The sequence below is a fragment of the Abramis brama genome (assembly GCF_963993115.1).
Source record: "Abramis brama genome assembly, chromosome: 12".
NCBI lineage: Eukaryota > Metazoa > Chordata > Actinopteri > Cypriniformes > Leuciscidae > Abramis > Abramis brama.
Window position 1 is genome coordinate 15,038,179 of NC_139974.1, and position 24,111 is coordinate 15,062,289.

Consider the following 24,111-nt stretch of genomic DNA (forward strand, 5'->3'; position numbering starts at 1 on the left):
TCATAATGGATTCCCTAATCCACAGTTGGATAGAGATTAAAATCCGGCTCAGATTTACAGAAGGCAATGCCATGAGAGGGGGGAGGAAAAGAGGGAGGTGTGGGGGAGGGGCGGCTGGATTAGGGACAGATCCTATCCTCTTACGGCACAGCTGTGCAAGAGAGTGACTGTCATTGCTGGGTGCATCTTACAAACTGACCTCAGATCAGACTACACTACTGTACCAGTATTGAACAAAGATTTATTTTAAATGATGATTTTTGGACTTTTGCTGGGAAGGAAATTTTTCAGTCTTTTGGAACTCGAATTGAATACCATTGATAATTTGGGAGCTGAATGTCCAGTGTTTCCAGATGAACTCCAATAAGCACTCAAAAAGCACACATAAAATCCTAATATTTATTTAAAATAGTATTTGATAAACAACATTCTTTTATTATTGACAGAATATTAATATTAAATATATTTAAATGTATTTATATTTAAATATATAAATAATAATATGTTTCTTTATCTGAAATGTATAAATATACACCACCATTCAAAAGAAAGAAATGCTTTTATTTAGCAAGGATGCATTGCATTTACAAAAGTGACTGTATACAGGAATACATTTTATTTATTAAAATAGAATATAAAAGATATTAAAATAGAAAAAAAGTAATAATATTTCACAATATTACTGGTTTTATTGTATGTTTGATCAAATTAATGCAGCATTGGTGAGCATATACATCAACAAATCCTACCAACTCCAAACTTTTGAACAGTATAGTGAATTTTTATTCATTTCAGATAGTAGCTAAATATTTAAATGTAAATGTTAACAATTAGTGCCAGTGATTGATAAATGGCACCTGAAGAAACCAAATTGACTCATTCCTAATGCAATGTGCATGATGTATTTTTGGAAATGGTATGATTGATGGTTATTGCTTATTACCAGCTTGGTTGGAATTCTTGGTTCATTATGATGGTCATGAAATGAGAGTTGTGAAATAAAAATTATAGTAAGTCATCACTGTAAAAACTAAGTGAGCTGTTTTTAATACATCCAGCAAGCGAATGCATTTGACCCCAACTAACATTATCATCACTGACACACAGCTGATTCAATCCAAGCATAAAACATCACAATCTATACATGCATTTAAAGCTTGTATATCTGACAGAATATGAGCAAACTGTGGTCTCAAACATGTCAGTCCAGAGTGTGACCGTAGAAACTGTGAACATTCTTCATATATAGATCACTGAGTCTTGTGTTGAGGTGTTGAGTGTACATGCATTTACTGCGAAAGTCCATGCATGAACACCATGGATTTGAAGTATGACCAGGATTGGGACAAAAAGTATGAGACCTGCAGAAAAATCAGCGGGAGACATGTTCAATGAGGGTGGGTGAATGTTGCGTTGGCCCCACAGACCCCTGGTTGCTGAGCTTATATAAGGACACTTATGTAAGATCCACTGGGGGGCTTAACTGGGCGATGGGCTGTCTCTGATGTGAGGGGGTGGAGTCTGAAACAGCAGGAGAGGATTGTGGGATTAGATGTTTGGAGGGAGGGCAGTATGTGTGTGTTTAAGTGAAGCGCTAGTAAGAGGATCTGTGTATGTATATGTATATTTATGTGTGTCCACATCTGTGTTTAGCAGACGTCTGTAAGGCTCTCCTTTCTTTGTTTGGATGTCTCTCGGCCTCTTTTTCTGTCTTTCTTTTTTCACTCTACCTCCTGCCTGATTTTTTCATAGAGTCAGAAGAGTTTCTGTCTAGGTTTTTATTTTATCAGTCACTTTATTTTCATTGGCAGAGGCAAGTCAGCATTTGTGCAGTTTTGGTACAGAGCAAAGGTCAGGAATGATTCTCACTTTAGGCGAAACGTTCTCAAACGGAGCAGGTTCTAACTCGGATGCCGGGGACATTGGAGAAACTGGGGAGGGGGCGTCTGAACTTGCAGAGAGTGCAGAGACATCTGGAGGTTAGAGATCTTCATGTTTTTCCATATCCTCTGTAATTGTGTGTTCAAATATGAGTGTCATTTCTTGGCTCTTGTGAAATATCTTTGGGTGTGAAATATTCTGAACAAACCAAAAGAGAACATGTGTGGGTTGCCAGATTGTGTCAAAGCGTGCCGATCAGAGTATGTCGAGAGCGTAGCTTGTAGCAGTGGTTTGACAGATGCGTTGTTGCATGTCTGTTTTATTTGTTAATTTATGTTTTATTAAAAGAAAATCAAGCAGAATTTGAATGTGAGGGAGAGAGGATCTCTTGCAAAAGTTGAGGCTGAGAAACTTGAGAATGAGAAAAATGTAAAGGTTACACACAAGATTCAGTCAGCACTGAAGCTTTAATTTGTTGTCTATTTTGAAATAGCCTGATTTTAATGATCTGAAATTTTTGAAACAGTTTTGTTTATATCATTAAAATAACTAGACTGATAGTTAATGAACCTAAATGAGTCACTGTTTGCTATAAGAAGTTGATCCAAACACTTATGTATACCGACACATAATTGTCAGTTATATTATTGAAGAATATTATTATATTAATTAGTAAGTATAATAACAATAAGGTTAAATTATTTTAATTACTTAAGTCTATATTTTTTATCAGCCAATCCTTCATGGACTAAAGTTTGGGAAAAACAGACTTAAGAAATATTGTATTGTTTAATTGGGAATAATAATAAAAAATCATTCATTTGATGTTATATGCAAGATTATTGACTTTTCCCACATTATTCCAAACATATGAGTTGGTCAAATTATTTCACAATGAATATGTTTTGATAAAACATGCAATTTTGAGGCCAGTGAGTGTGTTACTCAAGCATTTTCTTGTGACATTTAGAGCTCACTGTTTGCACGGAATTTACAGTAAATCATGTGTGTAATTAAAACTTTGGGAGTGTAATAACAGTACATGCCAAAACTGCAATTTAACTGTCAAATAGAGTGCTAATGCCTCTAATTAGGTCTTTAAAATAAACCAAATTAAAACACAGTTTACAGAATTTGACAGATATGAGAGGACGTTTTTATGAAAGGGTTCGTGCACACATATGTTAATGTTAATTGCGTGTTCTCATTTTTGAGTGTGTGTGCAACTTCATTTGTGTTTTATTTCCCCCTCAATTGTTTATTACTCTGTCACTTCATCCATTATGTACTCTGTTCAGCCAAATAAGGGATGCCCCGGGGTGCATTTCTCTGTGACATATTTGCAATAGAAAATAAACAGTGTCTCAATGTCAAAGCTTGCTGATGGTTGCTTCTGAAGTAGTGTCTGACCTGAATTAAGTGAGTGCAATTAAACCACTGAACTGATGTTAAATATTGATCTGTTGCTCTCGCCTACTGTTTCCTGATGAGAGTAAATGTGCAAGCACACATAAGTGCTCTGTTCTGTTCTACTGTCACAGATGGATTACGCTACTGCAGGCTATGACCTGTGTAGTCACGTGACTCACTGAGTGCTTGGCCTTGCAAAATGGTTGTGTGTGTGTGTAGATATTGAGGGAGATTTTTCAATGACTGTGTTAGAGAGTGGTCTTAACATCAGTATGAGTACACAAAGTTTTTGAAAAACAAATAATATATAATTTTAATAATAAATACTTACTTAATAAATACATTAAAAGTACTTAATAATAAATAAATACAATTTAAATACATAAGTATATATTCGATTTATTTAAATAAGTGGTTTTAATATTTGACTTTTAATGTAAATTTTTTAAATATATTTTTATATTGATCTTATATATATATATATATATATATATATATATATATATATATATAGGTGACTGTGTCCAAGTATTGTCCTTATGTCAGAAATGTACAGTTCTTAGATAATACAAATCATGCAGTTAGCTAACATGTATTCATTTAGGTGGAAACAATGATCTTATTAAACTAAAGCAGTTATTACAAGTTGTGATCATATTGATTACAATATATAGAAAATTTGGCAGTGGTGCATGTTGATTCGGAGTTTGCATCATCTGAAATCCTGGCAGGGGTTGGCATCATGTCTTCACAGGGCATCCCAAGGTAGAAACAGAAAAGCAAATGGAAAATATGTTTCTTTAATATAGATTTAAACTGAGAGAGTGAGTCTGAGCCCTAAACATTATCAGGAAGGCTAATCCAAAGTTTAGGAGCCAAATGTGAAAACGCTTTCCCTCCTTTAGTGGACTTCGATATCCTACCAAAAGTCCAGAGTTGTGTGACCTTAAAGAGCATGATGGATTGTAGGGCAATAGAAGATCAGTTGAACCATTTATAGTGCCTTATAGTCAGCAATACTTTGTAATTGATACGGAACTTAATAGTTGACCAGCGTAGAGATGATAAAATTGGTGTTATATGATCATATTTTCTTGACCTGGTAAGAACTCTAGCAGCTGCATTTTGGACTAACTGTAGATTGTTTATTGAGGATGCAGGGCAACCACCTAGTAATGCATTACAGTAATCCAGTCTACAGGCCATGAATGCATGAACAAGCTTTTCTACATCAGAAACAGATAGAATGTTCCGTAGCTTAGCGATGTTTCTGAGGTGGAAGAAGGCAGTTTTTGTAACATGAAATATGATTTTCGAAAGACAAGTTGCTGTCTAATATAACACCCAGGTCTTCAACTGTAGAGGATGAAGTAACAGTACATCCTTCTAAATGCAAATTTAATTCTAAGAGATTCTGTGTACAGGTTTTTGGCCCAATAAGTAATAAACCCAGTCTTATCCAAATTTAATAGAAGAAAATTACTGGTCATCCAATACTTTATATCTTTAACACACTCTGTCAACTTGGATAATTTAGAGATTTCATCTGATCGTGATGAAATTCTGAGTAATTCCATGGAAACTAATTCCATGTTTTCTAATAATATTACCAAGGGGCAGCATGTATATTGAAAATAGCAGAGGGCCTAACACAGATCCTTGCAGCACTCCATAATTTACTGAAGTCAATTTTGATAATTCCCTGTTTAAATAAAATGCCAATGGTCTGTTAGGTACGATCTAAACCACCTTAATTTCTGTCCCTGAATACCAGTGTAATTTTGTAGTCGATCTAAGAGTATATGTCATGATCTTCTGTATAGTGTCGAACCTAGCACTAAGATCAAGTAAAACCTCAGTGGATCAAATGAACACTGAAGACAAAAGAATAGCTAAACACGTACAATAAGGAGATGATAGTATTGTGTAAGGGTGGTGTTATATTTCAGCCATCTGATATTGTAATGTGAAGTTTGTTTTATTTTACAGATGAAACATTTGTCCTGTTCTCTGACCCTGGTGTGTATTACTCGTAGTGTTGCAAGGAGTGTTTCTTGTGTCGTAACAGCTTTCTTTCTGTATGCGTGCAGCTATGCAGCAGGTGTTGGAGAACCTGGGCGAGTTGCCCTCCACCACTGGGGCTAAAGACATTGACCTCATCTTCCTCAAAGGCATCATGGAGAGTCCTATCGTCCGCTCTCTGGCCAAGGTAAAGTACACTCAGCTGCCCAGGCTTTGCTCTAGCTGATTTGCATTGCTAATAAGGTTAATCTGAAAACAAATTTAATTTGTAACTGAATGATATGAATAATTATTGGATATTAAACGCGTGTCTGAAATCACACTCATGATCGACACCTTAAGAAAGTCATGCCGATTTGTCCAATCAAAATGTGTCATGCCATTAAATTTGTGATAAATACACAGAGAGGAGCAACTAGATACTGTCAGAAATATCAGTTCATGGATTGATGAGATGTTTGTGTTCAGGCTCATGAACGTTTGGAGGACGTGAAGTTGGAGGCTGTGCAGGAGAATAATGTTGAGCTTGTGACTGAGATTCTGGGTGACATCAGCGGGCTGAGTGTAAGAGATGACAGTGTTGCAGAGCTCTCCAAAATCCTGCAGGAGCCCCATTTTCAGGTACAATATTTGTACCTTATCTCATTTTATATTGTACCTTCTCGTCTTGTTTCGTCTAAACTCATACCTTCTTTTCTCATCTCGGGCTCTATTTTAACGATCTGAAATGCAAGTATCAAACGCGAAACGCAAGTTTGACTCTTGACTCTTGCGCCCGACGCAAATCTAAAATGGGTTGGTCTGTAGCTTCATTATTCATAGGTGTGGTTTGGGCGTAACGTGCAATAAACCAATCAGAGCGTCATCTCACATTCCCTTTAAAAGCAGGCGCGCTTGTTCCATGGCGGATTGATATTATAAAGGCGAATTTGCCAGGCGCACACCAGGAGCGGTTCAAAGCCGAGGAGACCGACGTTCTCGTCAGGGCCGTAAAAGACAGAGAAGTGACATTGTATGGGGATGGGAGAAACCCACCCAAATTAGCTTCGGTTAAACAGGCGTATAATAATTTGGGTAAATGTGTAAGCTAGATTTATGACTATTTTTTCAAATCTTCATGGACACAACAATGATTTCCCTCGTGCGGAATATTTTTCCTTGTAATTATGTATGGTTTTCAAAAATGGGAACTACTGCGTCTGTGTAAATGAGAGAATCAAAGTGTATGCGCGTTGTCCACACGCTACATTATGACCAAGCATGCGCCCTTAAAATAGCGTCTGAATAACATGCGCAACGCGCCACTGACTTTAGACTAGGTTTTTCCTGGTCTGTGGCAGATCTCATCTCATCTCATCTCATCTCATCTCATCTCATCTCATCTCATCTCATCTCATCTCATCTCATCTCATCTCATCTCATCTCATCTCATCTCATCTCATCTCATCTCATCTCATCTCATCTCATCTTCATACCTTCTCTACTCATTTCATTTAATCTCATTCCTTCTCTTCTTGTCTCGTTTTATCTCGTACCCTTTCCTCTCGGTTCATCTCATCTCATGCCTTCCCTTCTTGTACCTTCTTATCTTGTCTCATCTCATATCTTATCTTCTCTTCTTGTCTCATCTTCAATTCGTCCCTTTCTCTTCTGATCTCGTGTCGTCTCATCTTGCACCCTTTCTTTTTTTCTCATCTCGTGCCTTGTACCTTCTAATTTTTTTTCTTCCATTTTTTTAATATGTATTTTCTCATTTTTCTACCGTATTTTGTTCTCACATTCTCTCTTTTATTTCAGTCTCTTTTGGAGGCCCATGACATGGTGGCGTCTAAGTGCTATGAAGCCCCAGCCCCTCATGAAGTGATCAATGATGCAGCAGTAAACAACGCTCTTATGCAGGCTGATGCGGTCAGGATGATTGGCATCCGCAAGAAAGCAGGAGAACCTTTGGTGTGTTTTTTAGAATATATAGATTTGTATATGGCCACAAGTTTAATTAACACTTTTAAAATCTCATCCAGTCACAATTTCAGTCAATATCCAGTCCAATACGCAGATGATCCAACTGGGCAAAAGCGTCTCATTATATATATATATCCTGTCATTACTCGTTTGCCCAGGGTGTGACTTTCCGAATGGACAAGGGTGACCTGGTAATCGCCCGCATCCTCCACGGAGGGCTGATTGACAGGCAGGGGCTGCTGCACGTGGGTGACATCATAAAGGAGGTGAATGGGAAGGACGTTGGCAATAATCCCACTGAGCTCCAGGAGATGCTCAAAGAATGTAGTGGAGGAATAACGCTGAAAATACTGCCCAGCTACAGAGATGCTCCGGCGCCACCACAGGTACACACACACACACACACACACACACACACAATAATATCCATAAACATTACTGTTAAAAAATGTGGGGTTGTTAAGAATTTAGTCTCTTATGACCAAGTAAATGCAGTAAAACAGTAATATTGTGAAGTATTACTGTTAAATAGTTAAATTAGGATTGTGTTCTGGGGTGGTTCTAATGTCTCTAGCCTTCCTCTTGGTGCGTCGATCAGAACACAGGAATGGATCAGGACAGTCTGATTCGATCAAAGGGGTTTATTGAACACTGAGGATTCATTTGTCTGTGTGAGGCATGTATGTGTGGTTCTACAATAAAACATAAATAAGAAATAATCAGCATAACATGACTTGACTGTTATATCAAAATAAATCACACTATACATCACATTGCATTGCATTATACAATGACAAAATATACATAACTTCCCGTTGACCAATACAACGTAATTTGGCGCTGTTATTGTTTAAGTAAACATAATCGGCACGTTGAAACCGAAAGTGTCCATAAACTGACAATGAATATCACACAGCGCACTATACAGAACTCCCCAAATGAACTAACAAATAATTAAGTATAGTATTATAGTAACATGAATAAAAAGATACGGAACAGGCTGACAATATCCTCAATTGTGATATTATATTGTAAACACAGCTCGTGAATGCGCCGAACGCGCTATCTTAGTTCTCACACTGTTCACTCAAACTACCTCCATAACAGTGGACAAATACGAAATTGCCTCGAAATGAAATACTATGATTAATAATGATTGTCTGCTGATTAAAACGGATACTCACAATCAGTAATAGACGCACACTTTAGCACATAAAATAAGGGTTATTTCTCCCGGTCCCGTGCAAGTCTCTCTCTAGCTTCATTTTACCTCAGGACGATGATTGACAGGTGCGCTAAGCTCCGCCTTTTTAACATTGCCGCCCCTAAATTTATTTGGAAATTTGCTCCGTTGGAAATTAATTCAGGTTTTCTGTTGATTGTTTTGACTTCCAGGATTCTCATCCCCTTCAGGGATTTCAGGAAGCACTATCAGCCGAGCTACAGGCCGAGTATACGTTCTGCCTTTTATCTGTATCTCCACTGTTCTGACACGGCCATCAGCTCCTGGGAAGACTTTCAGAATTCTTCCTATTTGCCATAGGGACCGAGGTAGCTGGGGGTCAACTAACATGGCTACAGTGCCAGGCTCGATGTCAGGTGATGGTCTTTGCCACTTTCCTCTCGTCTGCATTGCCGGTAGATAGTGCCTTATAAATGCAGTCCAGAATCTGTCAGCTAATACCTGGGAGTGCCTCCATCTCTGCTTTGTGAGAAGTTCAGACTCCGGATACACCACTTGGGGTAAAGAACCATCTGGCCGCCCCATCAGCAGGCAATTTGGAGTAACTGCATCCAGATCCGCCAGATCTGCCGAAACATACCCTAAAGGCTTAGAATTTAGGATGGCTTCGATCTCAATCAAAACTGTCTGAAGCACTTCTTCGGACACCGTTTCTGAACCTAGGGTTGCACGAAGGGCAGCCTTCACAGACCGGATCTCCCTCTCTCATACACCTCCAAAGTGCGGGGAGGCCGGAGGATTGAAGTGGAAACTGATCCTTTGTTTGGCTAACAGCTGTTGTAAGTCTGGATGGAGTTAGCTGAAAGATTCCCGGAGTTCTGTCTCTCCACCTCGGAAGTTGGTGCCCTGGTCGGAATACAGTTCTGCAGGCTGGCCACGTCGACCAATGAACCTTCTCAGTGCCATCAGGAAGGCATCACTGTTCATTGAGGCCAACACTTCTATGTGCACAGCACGGGTGGTGAGACACTTGAATAGGAGACCCCACCTCTTCTCTGACCGGCGTCCCAATTTCACCACAAATGGCCCAAAACAGTCCATTCCGGCTGAATAAAATGCCGGCTTAAACAATCTGAGTCTTGGAGGAGGGAGATCAGCCATCTGCTGCGTTGCTGGCTTTGACCTCCACTTACAACAGTCGAGACATGCCCTTTGGTGCTTCCTAATTGCCTCCCTGCCCCTCAGAATCCACACTCTCCTGCGGAGCTCAGCAAACACTCGCTCAGGTCCTGGGTGGTGGAGTCGAGTGTCATAATCCTTAATCAGTAGCTGAGTGTTAGGATGATGAGAGTCGAGTACGATAGGGTGCACGGTAGCTGGGTCAAGGGCTTCCACTCTCCTCAGTCGTCCTCCGACTCTGATAAGTTGGTTTTCGGAGTCAAATTCCGGAGAAAGACATAGTAATCGACTATTGGATCGAACTGGCTTGTTGGATTTTAGCAGCTGAAAATCCTCAGGGAAACTATTTATCTGTATCTTTCTCAGGGCAACAGTCTCTGCCTCTCTGTAAGTACTTGCTGGAGGAGATTTATCCTGGGCAGCCGCCCCATGCAGCTCCTGTGCAACTGCGTCCACCAAATCTTTCCAGTGGTCGTATTTCCTTTCATTTAAAGTTAACGGCCCAGTGTTAGTGATCCCACAGAAGATTCCTCCTTTAAGTTCAGCTGCATCTTCAGAGTCTGGAAAGTGTGAGGTAGGGTGAGAGGGCCACTCCTCCTGAGTTTGCAGTAAGAACTTCGGACCTTGAAGCCATCTGTTGGGGCCGATAAAGTCTTGCAGTCTCTTGCCCCGAGTCAGGTCATCAGCAGGGTTTCCTTCAGAATTTATGTATCGCCACTCTGTCCGGTCGGTCAACTCCTGAATCTCCACCACCCGGGTGCCCACGAAGACTTTGTACCGGCAGGACTCAGAAAGGAGCCAGTGGAGGACAATAGTGGAGTCAGTCCAATAGGTGACCTTGTCCCACTTCAGAGTGAGCTCAGTTGTGAGCAACTTTGCCAACTGGGCACCTACCAAAGCGGCGCAGAGCTCAAGCCTCGGTATTGACTGCCGCTTTCGTGGGGCCACTTTAGACCGAGCTAGAAGAAAAGCAAGGTGGAGCTCCCCCTGGCAACCTTCCGAACGCAGATAAGCAACAGCCCCATATGCCTTCTCAGAGGCATCACTGAAGACGTGATTCTCCCGGCATACATCTGATGTATCCATATAAGAGGGGTTATAACACCTAGGGACTGTTACCTGCGATAAGAATTTAAGCTCCTCTTCCCAGTCCGTCCATGCTTGCCTGAGCTCACCTGGGAGCTGTGGATCATCCCAGTCCCGGTGATTTAACCAAAGCTGCTGCACAATCACCTTGGCTCTGGTAGTATAGGGAAGGATGACGCCAAGCGGGTCATACTGACTCGCCAGCACCCGGTAGATGCTCCGCATTGTCAAGGCATTGTATGTGACAGGTCGGTGTTTAAACCCAAGCTGGTCCAGCTCGCAGTGCCAACTCAGACCCAAGGTTGACTCTCGTGGGTCGGCTTTGTCTTGAGAGAGCCACAATTCCAGCTTAGGAGACCTGGCTTCTGGAGGTAGGTGACTGACAACTTCCGCTGCATTACTGGCCCACTGCCGGATGTCAAAACCGCCAGAGGATAAGAGTGCACAAAACTTATCCACTAACAGTCGTGCTTCTTGAACAGAACTCAAACTTTGTAGACAATTGTCCACATAAAAGCATCTGTCTACAGAGAATCTTACATCCTCGTCAGGCGTACTGTGCAGTGCCACGTGTTGCTGCAGAGCGAAGGATGCACAGCAAGGGCTGCACGTAGTCCCGAAAGAAAGTACTTGCCACTCATAGGTATCTGGAGGGTCATCCTTACACAGGTCACGCCACAAAAAACGTAGGAGCAGTCTGTCCTCAGGCAGTAGCAGGACCTGATGAAACATCCTGCGTATATCCCCACTTATGGCCACACTATGCTCCCTGAACCGCAGGAGAACACCCAGAAGAGAAGGGCTCAAGACTGGACCCGGTAGTAAGGAGTTATTAAGGTTTAGCCCCTCATACTCGAAAGAACAGTTAAACACTAGGCGGTTCTTACTATTGTGCGTGACCATATGGTGTGGGATATACCACTTCTCTCCTGTGGCTTCCTCTCCCTCATTCTGCAGTTTGATGGCAGCACCAGTCAACTCCAGCTTCTTTATCTCGGACTTATACACCTCTGCCTTCTCTGGTGACCGGACAAGCTGACGCTCCATGCCTCTGAGACTAGGCATCACAGCTTCCTTAGGAGCACAGAAAAAAGGGAAGTGCTTCCTGCGCAATAAAGGCGTCGCATAGCGGAGGATGCCGTTTACTTCAACCCGAGTCGTCTTAGTCTCCAAGAGACTGATAGCCTCTTGGTCCTCTTTGGATCGGGTGGCCTGCTTCTCACAGCGGTAAGGTAAGACATCAATCTGCCACAGCCTTTCAACATCCTTCTTCAACTCTAATTCAGCAGGGGTGAGGGATAAGAAGAAGCACTGTTGTGGTGACAGCTGATCCTTCAAGAATCTTGCAGGTCCCTGCAAGGTCCATCCGAGCCTTGTCTGAACAGCTGCAGGTCCATCAGAGGGGCCAAGACGAACAGGTGATATGGGAGTAATGAGGTGCGTATTATCAGCTCCAATCAGTAATAGTGGGCGTACTCCATCGAAAGACTGCAGTGGAAGGTTCTTCAGATGCTGATACTTCTCCAGGACACTCAGAGGGTAAGAATGGTCCGCTAGGCCATGAAGGCAGTGAAGGCAGCTGAGATTCGAAATACTTTCTGTGGCTGAGTTACCGGAGAAATCTGGAAGGAGACTACGGCACCATTGACAGTTTGAACATCCTGGCGGATAGTACGCAGTGCTAAGCTCTCCATTGGACCATGGATTCCGAGTTTGGTGGCTGCAGGGGATAGAAGAATCGTCCTCTCCGAACCATCATCCAGGACGGCATAAGTATCCAGAGTCTTGTCGTTGTGGCGGAGCAGAACTCTAACAACCTTGAGGACAACTTTCCTACATCCTGTAGGTTTATCCAGATACAGGGTCTCAGTCGCTGAATTAACCAGACAAGATCCTTCAGTCACTGGTTTGGAGTTCACTTCATGAAGGATTTGTAGATGTCTGCCTTTGCAGATACTACATGGCTTTTTGAGAGTACATTTAGCCGCTGGGTGTGCACACCCACAGCGCCAACAACGGTGATTTGTCTGGATCCAATCTTTGATCTGCTGTTTGTTGAAGGACTTGAAGGTATCACACTGACTGAGGTAATGGTCATTTTTGTCACAATACGGACAGAAAGCTTTGGGCTGCGCTTTGGTGATCCCTGAACTGGTTATTGGAATCAGAGCTGGTCCGATAGGTAATTTAGCAGGGCTATCGTCAGATCCATGAAGTACAGTAACTGAACGTCCGGCAGGGTTTGTCGCTCTCCCCCGGTCCATCTTCTGCTCTACCCTCCGTCGGCGGTCCGAAGTTTGACTCTCACTGCTCTGACACCACGCTTCATACTGTAACCATTCAGAGAAGTCTAGGAGGTTATACACTGCACCAGGACGACGAAACATGTGTCTTCTGAACTCCGACCTCATTTCGGGAGGTAGTTTGTAAGGTTGTCCGAACCTCTCAGTCAGAGCTGCCATGGTATCACTATACGGGAACGGTGAGTTAAGATAGGAGTCTGCTACCAGGCGGGCTTCATCTAATCTCAAATGATCCATCAAGATCTGATAGCGGAAGAGCTCAGTAGCATCATGAGGTAAAAGGTTCTCCAGAGCAAGCTTTAGTCTGGTGAACTCACTAGGATCTCCCGTAATGAAGTCTGGAATAGTTGGTGTAGGCCTGCGGTAGGTTCTCTCTCTCTCATCTGGATGTAAGGTGGAAGCTCTGGGCATAGGTGTCTGACACCTAGGTCTCCTTGGCTTGTAGCTTTCATGAGGTTGAGGCAGGTAGGCAGCCCTAACAGGCTCAAACCTCTGCTCTGGATACCAACTTGGATCATGGGTGTAGGTACTGTACTCATTGAGTGGTGAAGGTAATCTGCGAAAAGTCGGTGGGACAGATTCATCTGGATAGCTGACAGGAGGGAAGTCATAACAATTAGGGGGCTTAACTGACTGTGTGACTTCTCGTTTGGCATGCAATCCAGTTTGTATATGATCTCTCATTACTTGAAACTCACTAAGCATCTTACCCAGGAAATCTACCATCACATGTTCCCTTAATGGCTCCTCAGCATTCCTCTCTGGGTGATTAGACAGAACAGAACAATCTCTATAGTCCACAGTCTGCTTTGAGGTCGGAACTGAGCTGTAATCCCCTCTAAAGGCAGATGAATCTGAGTTTACTGGTGCAGCAACTGTGCTGGCCAACCGCATTGGCTGCCGGTTAGTAGATGAGTGGGGAAGTGGTGTTAGAAGAGACTCAGAGCGCAAGATGGGTTGCGAAGGCCTGCGTGCTGTGGGAGCATGGGAGCTCTCACCTGTTGTCTCATGGGAGCTCTCACCTGTTGTCTTTCATAAGAATGCTCTCTGTTATAAGCAGCCGGTGACCACTCGTCCACCACGTTCCAGGAATACTGACTCACAGGACTAGAGGCTCTGTCAGAGAGGGAAGGAGAAATCCTGGCAGCATCTGATGAATCACCTCTCTGTAGCTCCTCTGCAGCATAAGGCATCATTGGCTGACTGATCGGTCTACGTCGTGCAGCTGTGAGATCATAGTCCTCGAGATAGGCGGGAGGGCGAACATGGCGTTGAGGTCTGCCACCATCTGCATTTACCCCTTCTGGTTGCATATTAGAGCTGATAGATCCACTTTATCCAAGAGCAATGGCCAATATCCGGCTCGAAGGACCAAATTTGTTAAATCGTTAAATTAGGATTGTGTTCTGGGGTGGTTCTAATGTCTCTAGCCTTTCTCTTGGTGCGTTGATCAGAACACAGGAATGGATCAGGACAGTCTGATTCGATCAAAGGGGTTTATTGAACACTGAGGATTCATTTGTCCTGTAATAATCAGCATAACATGACTTGACTGTTATATCAAAATAAATCACACTATACATCACATTGCATTGCATTATACAATGACAAAATATACATAACTTCCCGTTGACCAATACAACGTAATTTGGCGCTGTTATTGTTAAACATAATCGGCACGTTGAAACCGAAAGTGTCCATAAACTGACAATGAATATCACACAGCGCACTATACAGAACTCCCCAAATGAACTAACAAATAATTAAGTATAGTATTATAGTAACATGAATAAAAAGATACGGAACAGGCTGACAATATCCTCAATTGTGATATTATATTGTAAACACAGCTCGTGAATCTTCTCACACTGTTCACTCAAACTACCTCCATAACAGTGGACAAATACAAAATTGCCTCGAAATGAAATACTATGATTAATAATGATTGTCTGCTGATTAAAACGGATACTCACAATCAGTAATAGACGCACACTTTAGCACACAAAATAAGGGTTATTTCTCCCGGTCCCGTGCGAGTCTCTCTCTAGCTTCATTTTACCTCAGGACGATGATTGACAGGTGCGCTAAGCTCCGCCTTTCCAACAATTACAATTCAAAATAACTGTTTTCTATTTTAATATATTTTAAATGTAATTTATTCCTGTTATTGAATCTGAATTTACAGTCTTTAGTGTCACATAATCCTTCAGAAATCATTTTAATATGCTGATTTCTTATTATTATCAATGTTGAAAACAGTTGTGTTTCTCAATATTTTGTTTTGAAACCGTGAATGGATTCTTTGATCTTGTGGACATAATTTATTTGAAATAGAAATATTTTACATAGAAACATTATAAGTGGACATTTACTGTCAATTTTGATCAATTTAATTCATTCTTGCTGAAAAGTTCACCATTCATTTCTTTAAAAAAATCCTACTGACGCCAAACTTTTGAACAATACTGTAAATACAACTGCATATGAAGAGTTCAGATGCAAAAGCCTCTAAGTGCCATCTGAAAATTTCTTCTAGAATGGTCATTTTTATCAAGCTCGTATATTTAAGTTCAGTAATTTCACTTTAATGACAATTAATAGGCAATTTTCATTGCCATTTAAGTGAAATTACTGAACTTAAATATACAAGCTTGATAAAAAAGATCATTCTAGAAGAAAATTTCAGATGGCACTTAGAGGCTTTTGCATCTGAACTCTTCATATGTAGACACTGAATATACAAAATCAAACTAGCTTTTAATCATGCAGTTCACATCCTCCAGTATTTGTTTCAGGGCATCTCCTTTCATGAAATATAAAATGCATACGTGTGGAGTTATGTGCATGCTGGCACATTTGACATCCATTCTTGGGGTTGCATTTGGTCATTTGTGAAATCCCATGATGCTTTGTAGTAAAAAAGATCCCTGAGAGCCCTATTAATAACACTCCACATGCTATCTGGGGCAAGACACGCACACTCGCAAAATTCAATCTCATTACATGGCTCCTGGTATTTTCTCTGTATCACAAATCTCTCTCTGTGTTCGCATAATGTATTTATGGATTTTTCTTTGAGAAAGGGAATCTGCTTATTACATAAATAATTTTGTTATTGTGATTCAATATCTGAAAGTCAGTGACAATTGGTGACAAAATAAGGATTCTTTTCATTTTCCATTTATGTAAATATTATATCATCCCCTCCTCCTCAATCTGTTAAAATCCAGGAGATCTGCCATGGAAATTTAGTCGTTATACTTGTCGGATCATGACGTCTGATCAAATACGAGTTTGTGTGTGTAAGGTTAAGGGTAGATTATCTTTAATAATGCTGCTTTCAAGTCATGTTAAAAAGATTGTATTTTTAAAAGATTATGTTTAAAACATCTACCCCCGGTTTCACAGACAAGGTTTAAGCTTAGTCCTGGACTAAAATGCATGTTTGAGCTGTTTTAACTGAAAGTAACTTGCACTGACATATCTTAAAATATGTCACTGCCATTGTTTTGTCTCAAGATACACACCAGTAAGGTTTTTTTTCTAAGGCACATTTATTAAAGCTACTTATTTAGATGTCCTAATTAAACTAAGGCCTACTCCTGGCTTAATCTAAGCCCTGTCTGTGAAACCAGGCCTTACATTAATACACTTAATATATTTAAGATTTAAATGTTGTTTGGAATTATTATTATTTATTTTTTTCAGAATAAACTGACATTTTTTAATGGCTGGATGGAAAATAACGCTTTTTTGCTCCCATCTGGTGTAGTTACAACATCTTCCTAACAGGGCAATGTTAACCAGCAACACCTCAACCACTTAGTTGAAATAAATATGTATTGGTCATAAGTTTTCATTTAATTATGCTTTTCTTATTTAGCTGAACTGACAAAGTCTCATTTCCTATCCTTCTCTGTTGCAGTACAATAATGAAAAATACAAAAAACATCAATTACACACCTAATGCACATCCTTTGCTCCTCATTTTGTTGTACTAATGCTAACAAGTGTGAAAAAGGAATATGAAATTAAATTACTTTTATTATTATTATTTGTCATTTTATTTTAATGTTAATATTAATATTATTTACCAGGGAAGGCGAACAGCCGAGGTTCAAAGTCAATCTTTTCTGACAGACAGAGAGTGTGAAACTTTCTCAGAAATCATTTGCTGATTGTTAAACGTGAATATAAAAGTCATGCTGAGTTCTGGTTAGTGTTTGGATTAATCACACCTGTTTTATTTCTCTCAGGTGTACGTGCAGCCACATTTTGACTACAACCCAGCCAATGACAATCTTATTCCATGCAGAGAGGCGGGACTTGCTTTCAAAAGGGGTGATATCCTGCAAATTGTCAACCGAGAAGACCCAAACTGGTGGCAGGTATGATTATGATGGTTTGACCTATTTTGACTCATTTGCATTGGTCGGTTGTTGTATTTTACTGACTTTACTGAGTATTGTTTTGACTGACAGGCATGCCATGTGGTGGAAGGAGGTACTGGGCTGATTCCCAGCCAGTTTTTGGAAGAAAAGAGGAAAGCATTTGTTCCTAAAGACCTTGATGGAGCAGGTGATACACTTAAACACACTACTGTTGCCAAAACATTCAACGAAATGACAGAAATATTCTGAAACACTGTTTGAAAGACATGCCATATAAATGTATTATGCTTTTGCAGTAAGTATCTTGGTGAAAACTATGGCACATTTTTTTGTATGGGATGCACACAAATTTGTCCATGTATGTTATAACAGTGCCACAAGCCTACAGAAAATACAAACTTAATGCCATCTAGTGGACAACTACGTTACATTACATCAGTGTTCCCAAACTGGGCATACGTGAGGTGATAGAGGGGGTACGCAAACAAAATGCTGAGTTTTCCCGTTCATTTAATTCTACCCCACTTTAAAATAACATTAAAACCAAGCATGTATTTCTAACAATGTAAAAACAGGAAAATGTTGGTGTCGTGAAAGGTCAAATATGACCTAAATTAGCTCATCTTTTGCAGTCAAAACTGGCTGCATCCACACAAGCATCGTTCAAATCACGCTACATTACTACCGTTCTCTATAATGTACCTTTGTAAAAGTAGGGTTTTAGCACTTACTAGCTTGAAGAACAAATATAGACACACACTTTGCATATAATATAAAATACGAGTAAAAATGCATTTTTCCCAAATATCTACATGATTGCAAATGTGACTGATTTTATAGACCTACAACAGTTCAACAAACAAAAAGATAATATTAAGTGATGTACATTTTAGATGCAGTATTGTCAATATTGAGTTCTCTATTTTGGAATGAAATAATAGTTCCAACGCAAGCCACAGCAGAACTGATATGTTTCTCCAAACAACACACAGCGGATTTTTGTTAGTGAAAGAATCTGCGACTTTGAAAGAATCAGGAGAGTCAATGATTCAATGACCCATTCATAAATACATACAGCCATTTTCTTCGTTATTGAATGAATGACTCAATGACTCACTCATTAAGACTCATTATTACTGGCGGTTTTAATTTGATATTTTAGGGTACGTTTACACAACAACTATATGCTTAAAACGGAAAAGTTTTCCTTTGAGTTTTCCGCGGACAGATGACTCCATTGTCAAAACGATCCCCATTCACATGAATCCGTGAAAACGACTAAAAACGCTGTATTCTGCTGCCAGCCAGGCCATTAGATGGCGATGAAACACTATATTGAACACAGAAAACGCATGTTCACAACATTATTGTTTTTCGTTGTTTACACAGAGACCATTTTCAAAAACGTGCACTTTGACACCCGTTTTCAAAAGTTTGCGTTTTCAGGCACCCAAAACGCTGCTGTTGTGCAAATGAACGGCCAAATGCACAAAAAGTTTTACGTTTTTAGTTGAAAAGGGTGTCGTGTAAACAGCCCCTAAAAGTATCACTTAGTTTTTACCATCATTTCATATTTCTCTGTTGAACTTTTTAATTTAAAACATTATCTCATTACATTATTTATGCCTATTGTAATTGCATTAATGTCAGCTCTGAGCAGCATTAAAGGGATAGTTCACTTTGAAATTAAATTTTGGTATGTTTTAGCTTACCTCAAGGGCATCCAAGATGTAGGTGTCTTTTTTTCCGCAGTAGATTCAATTTTGATATTTTTAGGTCAAACCGTTCTTGTCTGTCAGTCATATAATGCAGGTCTATGGTCACCACCTCAAAGAGCAAGCACAGAGTCCAAATTAAAACAATTCCCCATCGTCCAAATTAAACAATTCCCCATCGTAAGTACACATTGATGGCCTAAGACACGAAACGAGCGGTTTGTGTGAGAAAACGAACAGTATTTATATCGTTTTTACCTTTTGTACACAGCGACGTCCAAGTGATCTGATCTGACGTGTACGCAGACTGGTGCATAGATATATACACTAGATGTCGCCTTGGCTACGGCATTCATTCAATGAACTGCCGTCGCCAAGGCGACATATAGTGTATATATCTATGCACCAGTCTGCGTACACGTCACACACTAGGAAGCGCCCGCGCCCTCAGATCACTTGGACGTCGCTGTGTACAAAAGGTAAAAACGATATAAATACTGTTCGTTTTCTCACATTTGACATTTAACATGAGACATACTTTTAATAGGGTTCGAAAAACTTTGTATTTATAAAGGTAAAAATGCATCTGAAAATTAGTTTAAGAGGGCAAATATTGACCCTTAAAGGGATAGTTCACCCAAAAATTAAAACTCATTACTCAAACTAATTACTCACCCTCAATGTTGTTCCAACCCCGTAAGACTTTTGTTCATTTTCGGAACACAAATTAAGGTATTTTTGATGAAATCTGAGTGCTGGCTCACTCCTCCATAGGCTTCTAGGCAATTTCATTCAGCCGATCCAGAAAAGTTAGAAGAACATTGTTAAAATAGTCCATGTGACTACAGTGGCTCAACCTTAAGTTTATCAAGCGACGAGAATACTTTCTGTGCGCAAAAAACACACAAAAATAATGACTTTATTCAACTATTCATTTTCTTCTGTGTGGGCCTCTGACGTGAGTTCACGAGAGCCACGATGCATGCGCGAGTAATTAAGTAATTACTAAGTAATTACTGACAGAATTTTCATTTTTGGGTGAACTAACCCTTTAATAGAAAAGTTGAATGCCTCAAGGGGTACGCCACTCTAAAAAGTTTGTATATATCTATATATCCTCTTTTTCTATTTTTTTTTTTTTTTAGGAATCCTATGTGGAACAATTACTGGTAAAAAGAAGAAGAAGATGATGTACCTCACTGCCAAAAATGCAGGTAAACAGATAAAAATAATATATTTTTAAAATTGTGTAACAATAAAAATCGAAATCAGAAAGAGCTTTATCTTGACATAATCAAATAAGAATTTTTACATAAAATTAGAGACTTGGAGAACAAACAAACATCACAAGCACAAAAAATGATTTATATTATATTAAATTTAATATATATTTAAAATATATATTTAATAATAATATTCTGAAATATATATAAATGTATATTAAAAATAAAATTCTGAATTACTCATTTATAAATAAGTACAATATGACCCTAGTTTAATATAATTTCAAAATATGTCTCTTCTTGCTTTTTGACTTAAAATATGTATGCATCCTTTATTCTAATAAATCTGGTTGATCCATTGTGTTTCCTCTTCCGTATGGTTATGTTGCAGAGTTTGATCGTCACGAGCTTCAGATCTATGAGGAAGTGGCACATATGCCACCATTTCAGAGGAAAACCCTCATTCTGATTGGAGCGCAAGGAGTGGGGCGCCGTAGCCTGAAAAACAGACTAGTTGTACTACATCCCACCCGTTTTGGGACCACTGTACCGCGTGAGTGGCTAAGGAATAATCCTACCTAGAAAATATACATAAAACATTAAAATATCAATGCATTTTCTTGTCCATGCGATTACCCATTTCTTTGTTCTGTCTCAATATCGCAGATACGTCTCGGCGGCCTCGCGATGATGAGCGAGATGGTCAGTCGTATAGATTTGTATCACGTCTAGAGATGGAGAACGACATCAAGGCGGGCCGGTACTTGGAACACGGAGAGTATGACGGCAACCTCTACGGTACTAAAATCGACTCCATCCATGAGGTGGTGAACACAGGCCGTACATGTATCCTGGACGTCAATCCTCAGGCAAGTGTCTTGACATGCTTCTCTCTCAACAGCTCTCAAAGTCAGAAAGGTTCACAGATATTATATTATGTCATTTAGGCTAATTCCGATTAATGAATATATGAAAAATACTGTAACTTTCTTTCTCTCAGTAACTTTTTCCCACATTGATGATCATAGGAAATGTTTCTTGAGCAACAATTCAGTATATTAGAATGATTTCTGAAGGATCATGTGGCACTGAAGACTGGAGTAATGACTGCTGAACATTTAGCTTTGCAACACACACACACACACACACACACACATGCTTAACTATCTAAATGGGGACATTCCATAGACGCAATGGTTTTTATACTGTACAAACTGTTTATTCTATTCCCTAACACTAACACTAACCCTACCCCTAAACCTATTTAAACCTACATTTTAAAAAAGCCTTTAATTATTTTATTTTTATACCAGATTTACAAATGAGGTTTTTAGAGATTTTGTCAGCTTTTGGTCACTTCTGGGTACAAATTTGTCCCCAAAAATATAGTTAAGTACACACACACACACACACACACATGTCTGGTTCACTATCTTTGTGGGGACTCTCCATAGACGTAATGGTTTTTATACCGTACAAACTGTACATTCTATCCCCTTACACTGCCCCTGCCCCTAAACCTACCCATCACAGGAAACATTCTGCATTTTTACTTTCTCAAAACAACTCATCCTGTGTGATTTATAAGCCTTTTGAAAAGTGGGGACCGCTGGCTGGTCCCCACAATGTAGGTGATCTCAGGTTTTACTATTCTTATGGGGACATTTGGTCCCCACAATGTAATATAAACAAGGGCACACAGACACACACACACACACACACAGCCATGTTTATGTGATTTGTGAGGACATTCCATAGGCGTAATGGTTTTTATACTGTACAAACTGTATATTCTATCCCCTTACACTGCCCCTATCCCTAAACCTACCCATCACAGGAAACATTCTGCATTTTTACATAAAAAAAAAAAACACTGCTTAGTATGTTTTTAAAGCCATTTGAAAAATGAGGACACCCAAAATGTCCTCATATATCACCTATTTTCCCGAGTGTCCTCATTTGCAGGTGTGTTATCATAAAAATGTCCTCAGTTGTCATGAAAACAAACTCACACACACACACACACACACACACACACACACACACACACACACACACACACACACACACACACACACACACACACACACATTTGTACCGATTTGACAGCTAAACGAGTTAATAAACAACCTACCACGAGCTCTTAATAAACATACCACAAGCTCTTTTCAGAGAGACTGACCTTGTTATGTTGCGTATATGTCAACCATCAAATAAACACACAGGTTCTACAGTTTAGGAAGCAGAGAGGCTCATGCTGTTGTTTCAGCTGTTTAGGAATTTATTACTTTGTGCACCTTTCATCATGAGTTTTAAAATAATAATAATAATTTACTGGGAAGACACATCAGAGGCTTTGGGTATAAACCATTGTGTAATCAAAACCCTTGATATGCACAGATATGGCTGTTTTATCTTTGTATTCTAATTGTTTTTATCATCTGTCCTCAGGCTCTGAAGGTGTTAAAAACGGCAGAGTTCATGCCATATGTTGTGTTCATCGCAGCTCCAGAGTTCGACACACTGAAGGCCATGCACAAAGCTGTGGTTGATGCTGGACTCACCACTAAACAACTCACAGTGAGTTCTATTCAACTTTCCCTGGGCTGGTTCCCTGAAATTCTGATCTAGTTCTCAAGATGACATGCTACTTGCACTATATTTGCATAGTGTTTGGGTTGTGGGTTAGTTCAGCTTCACAAATGATGGCATGAAGGCAGCACAAATGGATTGGCATTTCCTGTTTGGTAAGATGTGCTACCTAGCTACATCAATATTTGTGACAGTGGTATACCTCAGGTTTCTTCTTCCTCATGCAATATACTATACATGTGGAAGTTTTAAACATGACAGTGTTCACTTGTGAGTGATTCTGAGCACATTTTTGAATTGTTCTTCCATTTAAACATAGCTGTGCTACATCTTTCTGCGTTTCAAAAGAGATGCAGATATAAATTGCTTTTTAATAAGATGGAGATGTTCATGGGATATATGTTATTCAAAGGTTTGGTGTCAGTCAAGATTTGTTTTTAAATAAATGAACACTTTTGTTAAGCCAGGATGCATTCAATTGATCAAATGTGACAGTAAAGACTTTCGTAATGTTACAAAACATTTCTGTTTCAAATAAATGCAAAGAATCCTGAAAAAGTGCATCACGATTTCCACAAAAATAGTCTTCAACATTGATAATAATAAGAAATGCAGATCAGCATATTAAAATGGTCTCTGAAGACACATTTGGAAATAAATTACATTTAAAAAAATATTGAAATAGAAAACGTTAGTAGATGTTTATAGAATACGTTTATTTCACAATATTATTCCTATTTATTATTATTATATTACATTAAAGTCGGCATGAAACGCAAGTTGCAATAGTCTTTTCCTCCCTATTTTGATGTATATCAGAAACGGCTTCTCAAACTAGAAAAAACTGTAGGACTGGACTTCATTTTGTCCATCGGCAATTGATTGAATTGTTGGATGGTTGTGGTTTGCTATACTCTGTATAGCAGCGCTGCAGCGATGATGTATTTTTGTAGGCCAACCTGCAAGTTAGCATCACCCTTGACAAAAACCGGTTTTGGATTATTGCAGAAAATAAGGTCTGTGACTAACAAAAGATTATGATTCTTGCATGCTTTGCTCATCATGATAATCTTCACAAATGAACACAACTTTTTGATTTTTGAAGTGTAAATACAATCGGCAGAAGTCAAAAGCTAAATGTAGGCTATAAATGAACTACACTAC

The 24,111-nt window shown here is 39.6% G+C and overlaps 1 protein-coding gene across 4 annotated transcripts in view; it reads left to right on the forward strand.

Annotated features, from left to right (window-relative positions):
- The window catches only part of pals2b (protein associated with LIN7 2, MAGUK p55 family member b), a 33,488-nt gene that overhangs the window by 7,308 nt on the left and 2,069 nt on the right, over positions 1-24,111 (forward strand). For 3 of the 4 annotated variants that reach the window (XM_084131477.1, XM_084131476.1, XM_084131475.1), the window contains 10 exons: positions 5,382-5,500; positions 5,782-5,934; positions 7,111-7,263; positions 7,434-7,661; positions 17,283-17,414; positions 17,508-17,604; positions 20,278-20,346; positions 20,747-20,908; positions 21,022-21,224; positions 22,807-22,935. In XM_084131477.1, the coding sequence (XP_083987603.1) occupies positions 5,384-5,500; positions 5,782-5,934; positions 7,111-7,263; positions 7,434-7,661; positions 17,283-17,414; positions 17,508-17,604; positions 20,278-20,346; positions 20,747-20,908; positions 21,022-21,224; positions 22,807-22,935 (1,443 nt within the window). In that variant the 5' untranslated portion in view covers positions 5,382-5,383. Of the gene's footprint in view, positions 1-1,549; positions 1,980-5,381; positions 5,501-5,781; positions 5,935-7,110; positions 7,264-7,433; positions 7,662-17,282; positions 17,415-17,507; positions 17,605-20,277; positions 20,347-20,746; positions 20,909-21,021; positions 21,225-22,806; positions 22,936-24,111 lie in introns of those variants that run through there. The other variant, XM_084131474.1, reaches the window with a different exon arrangement.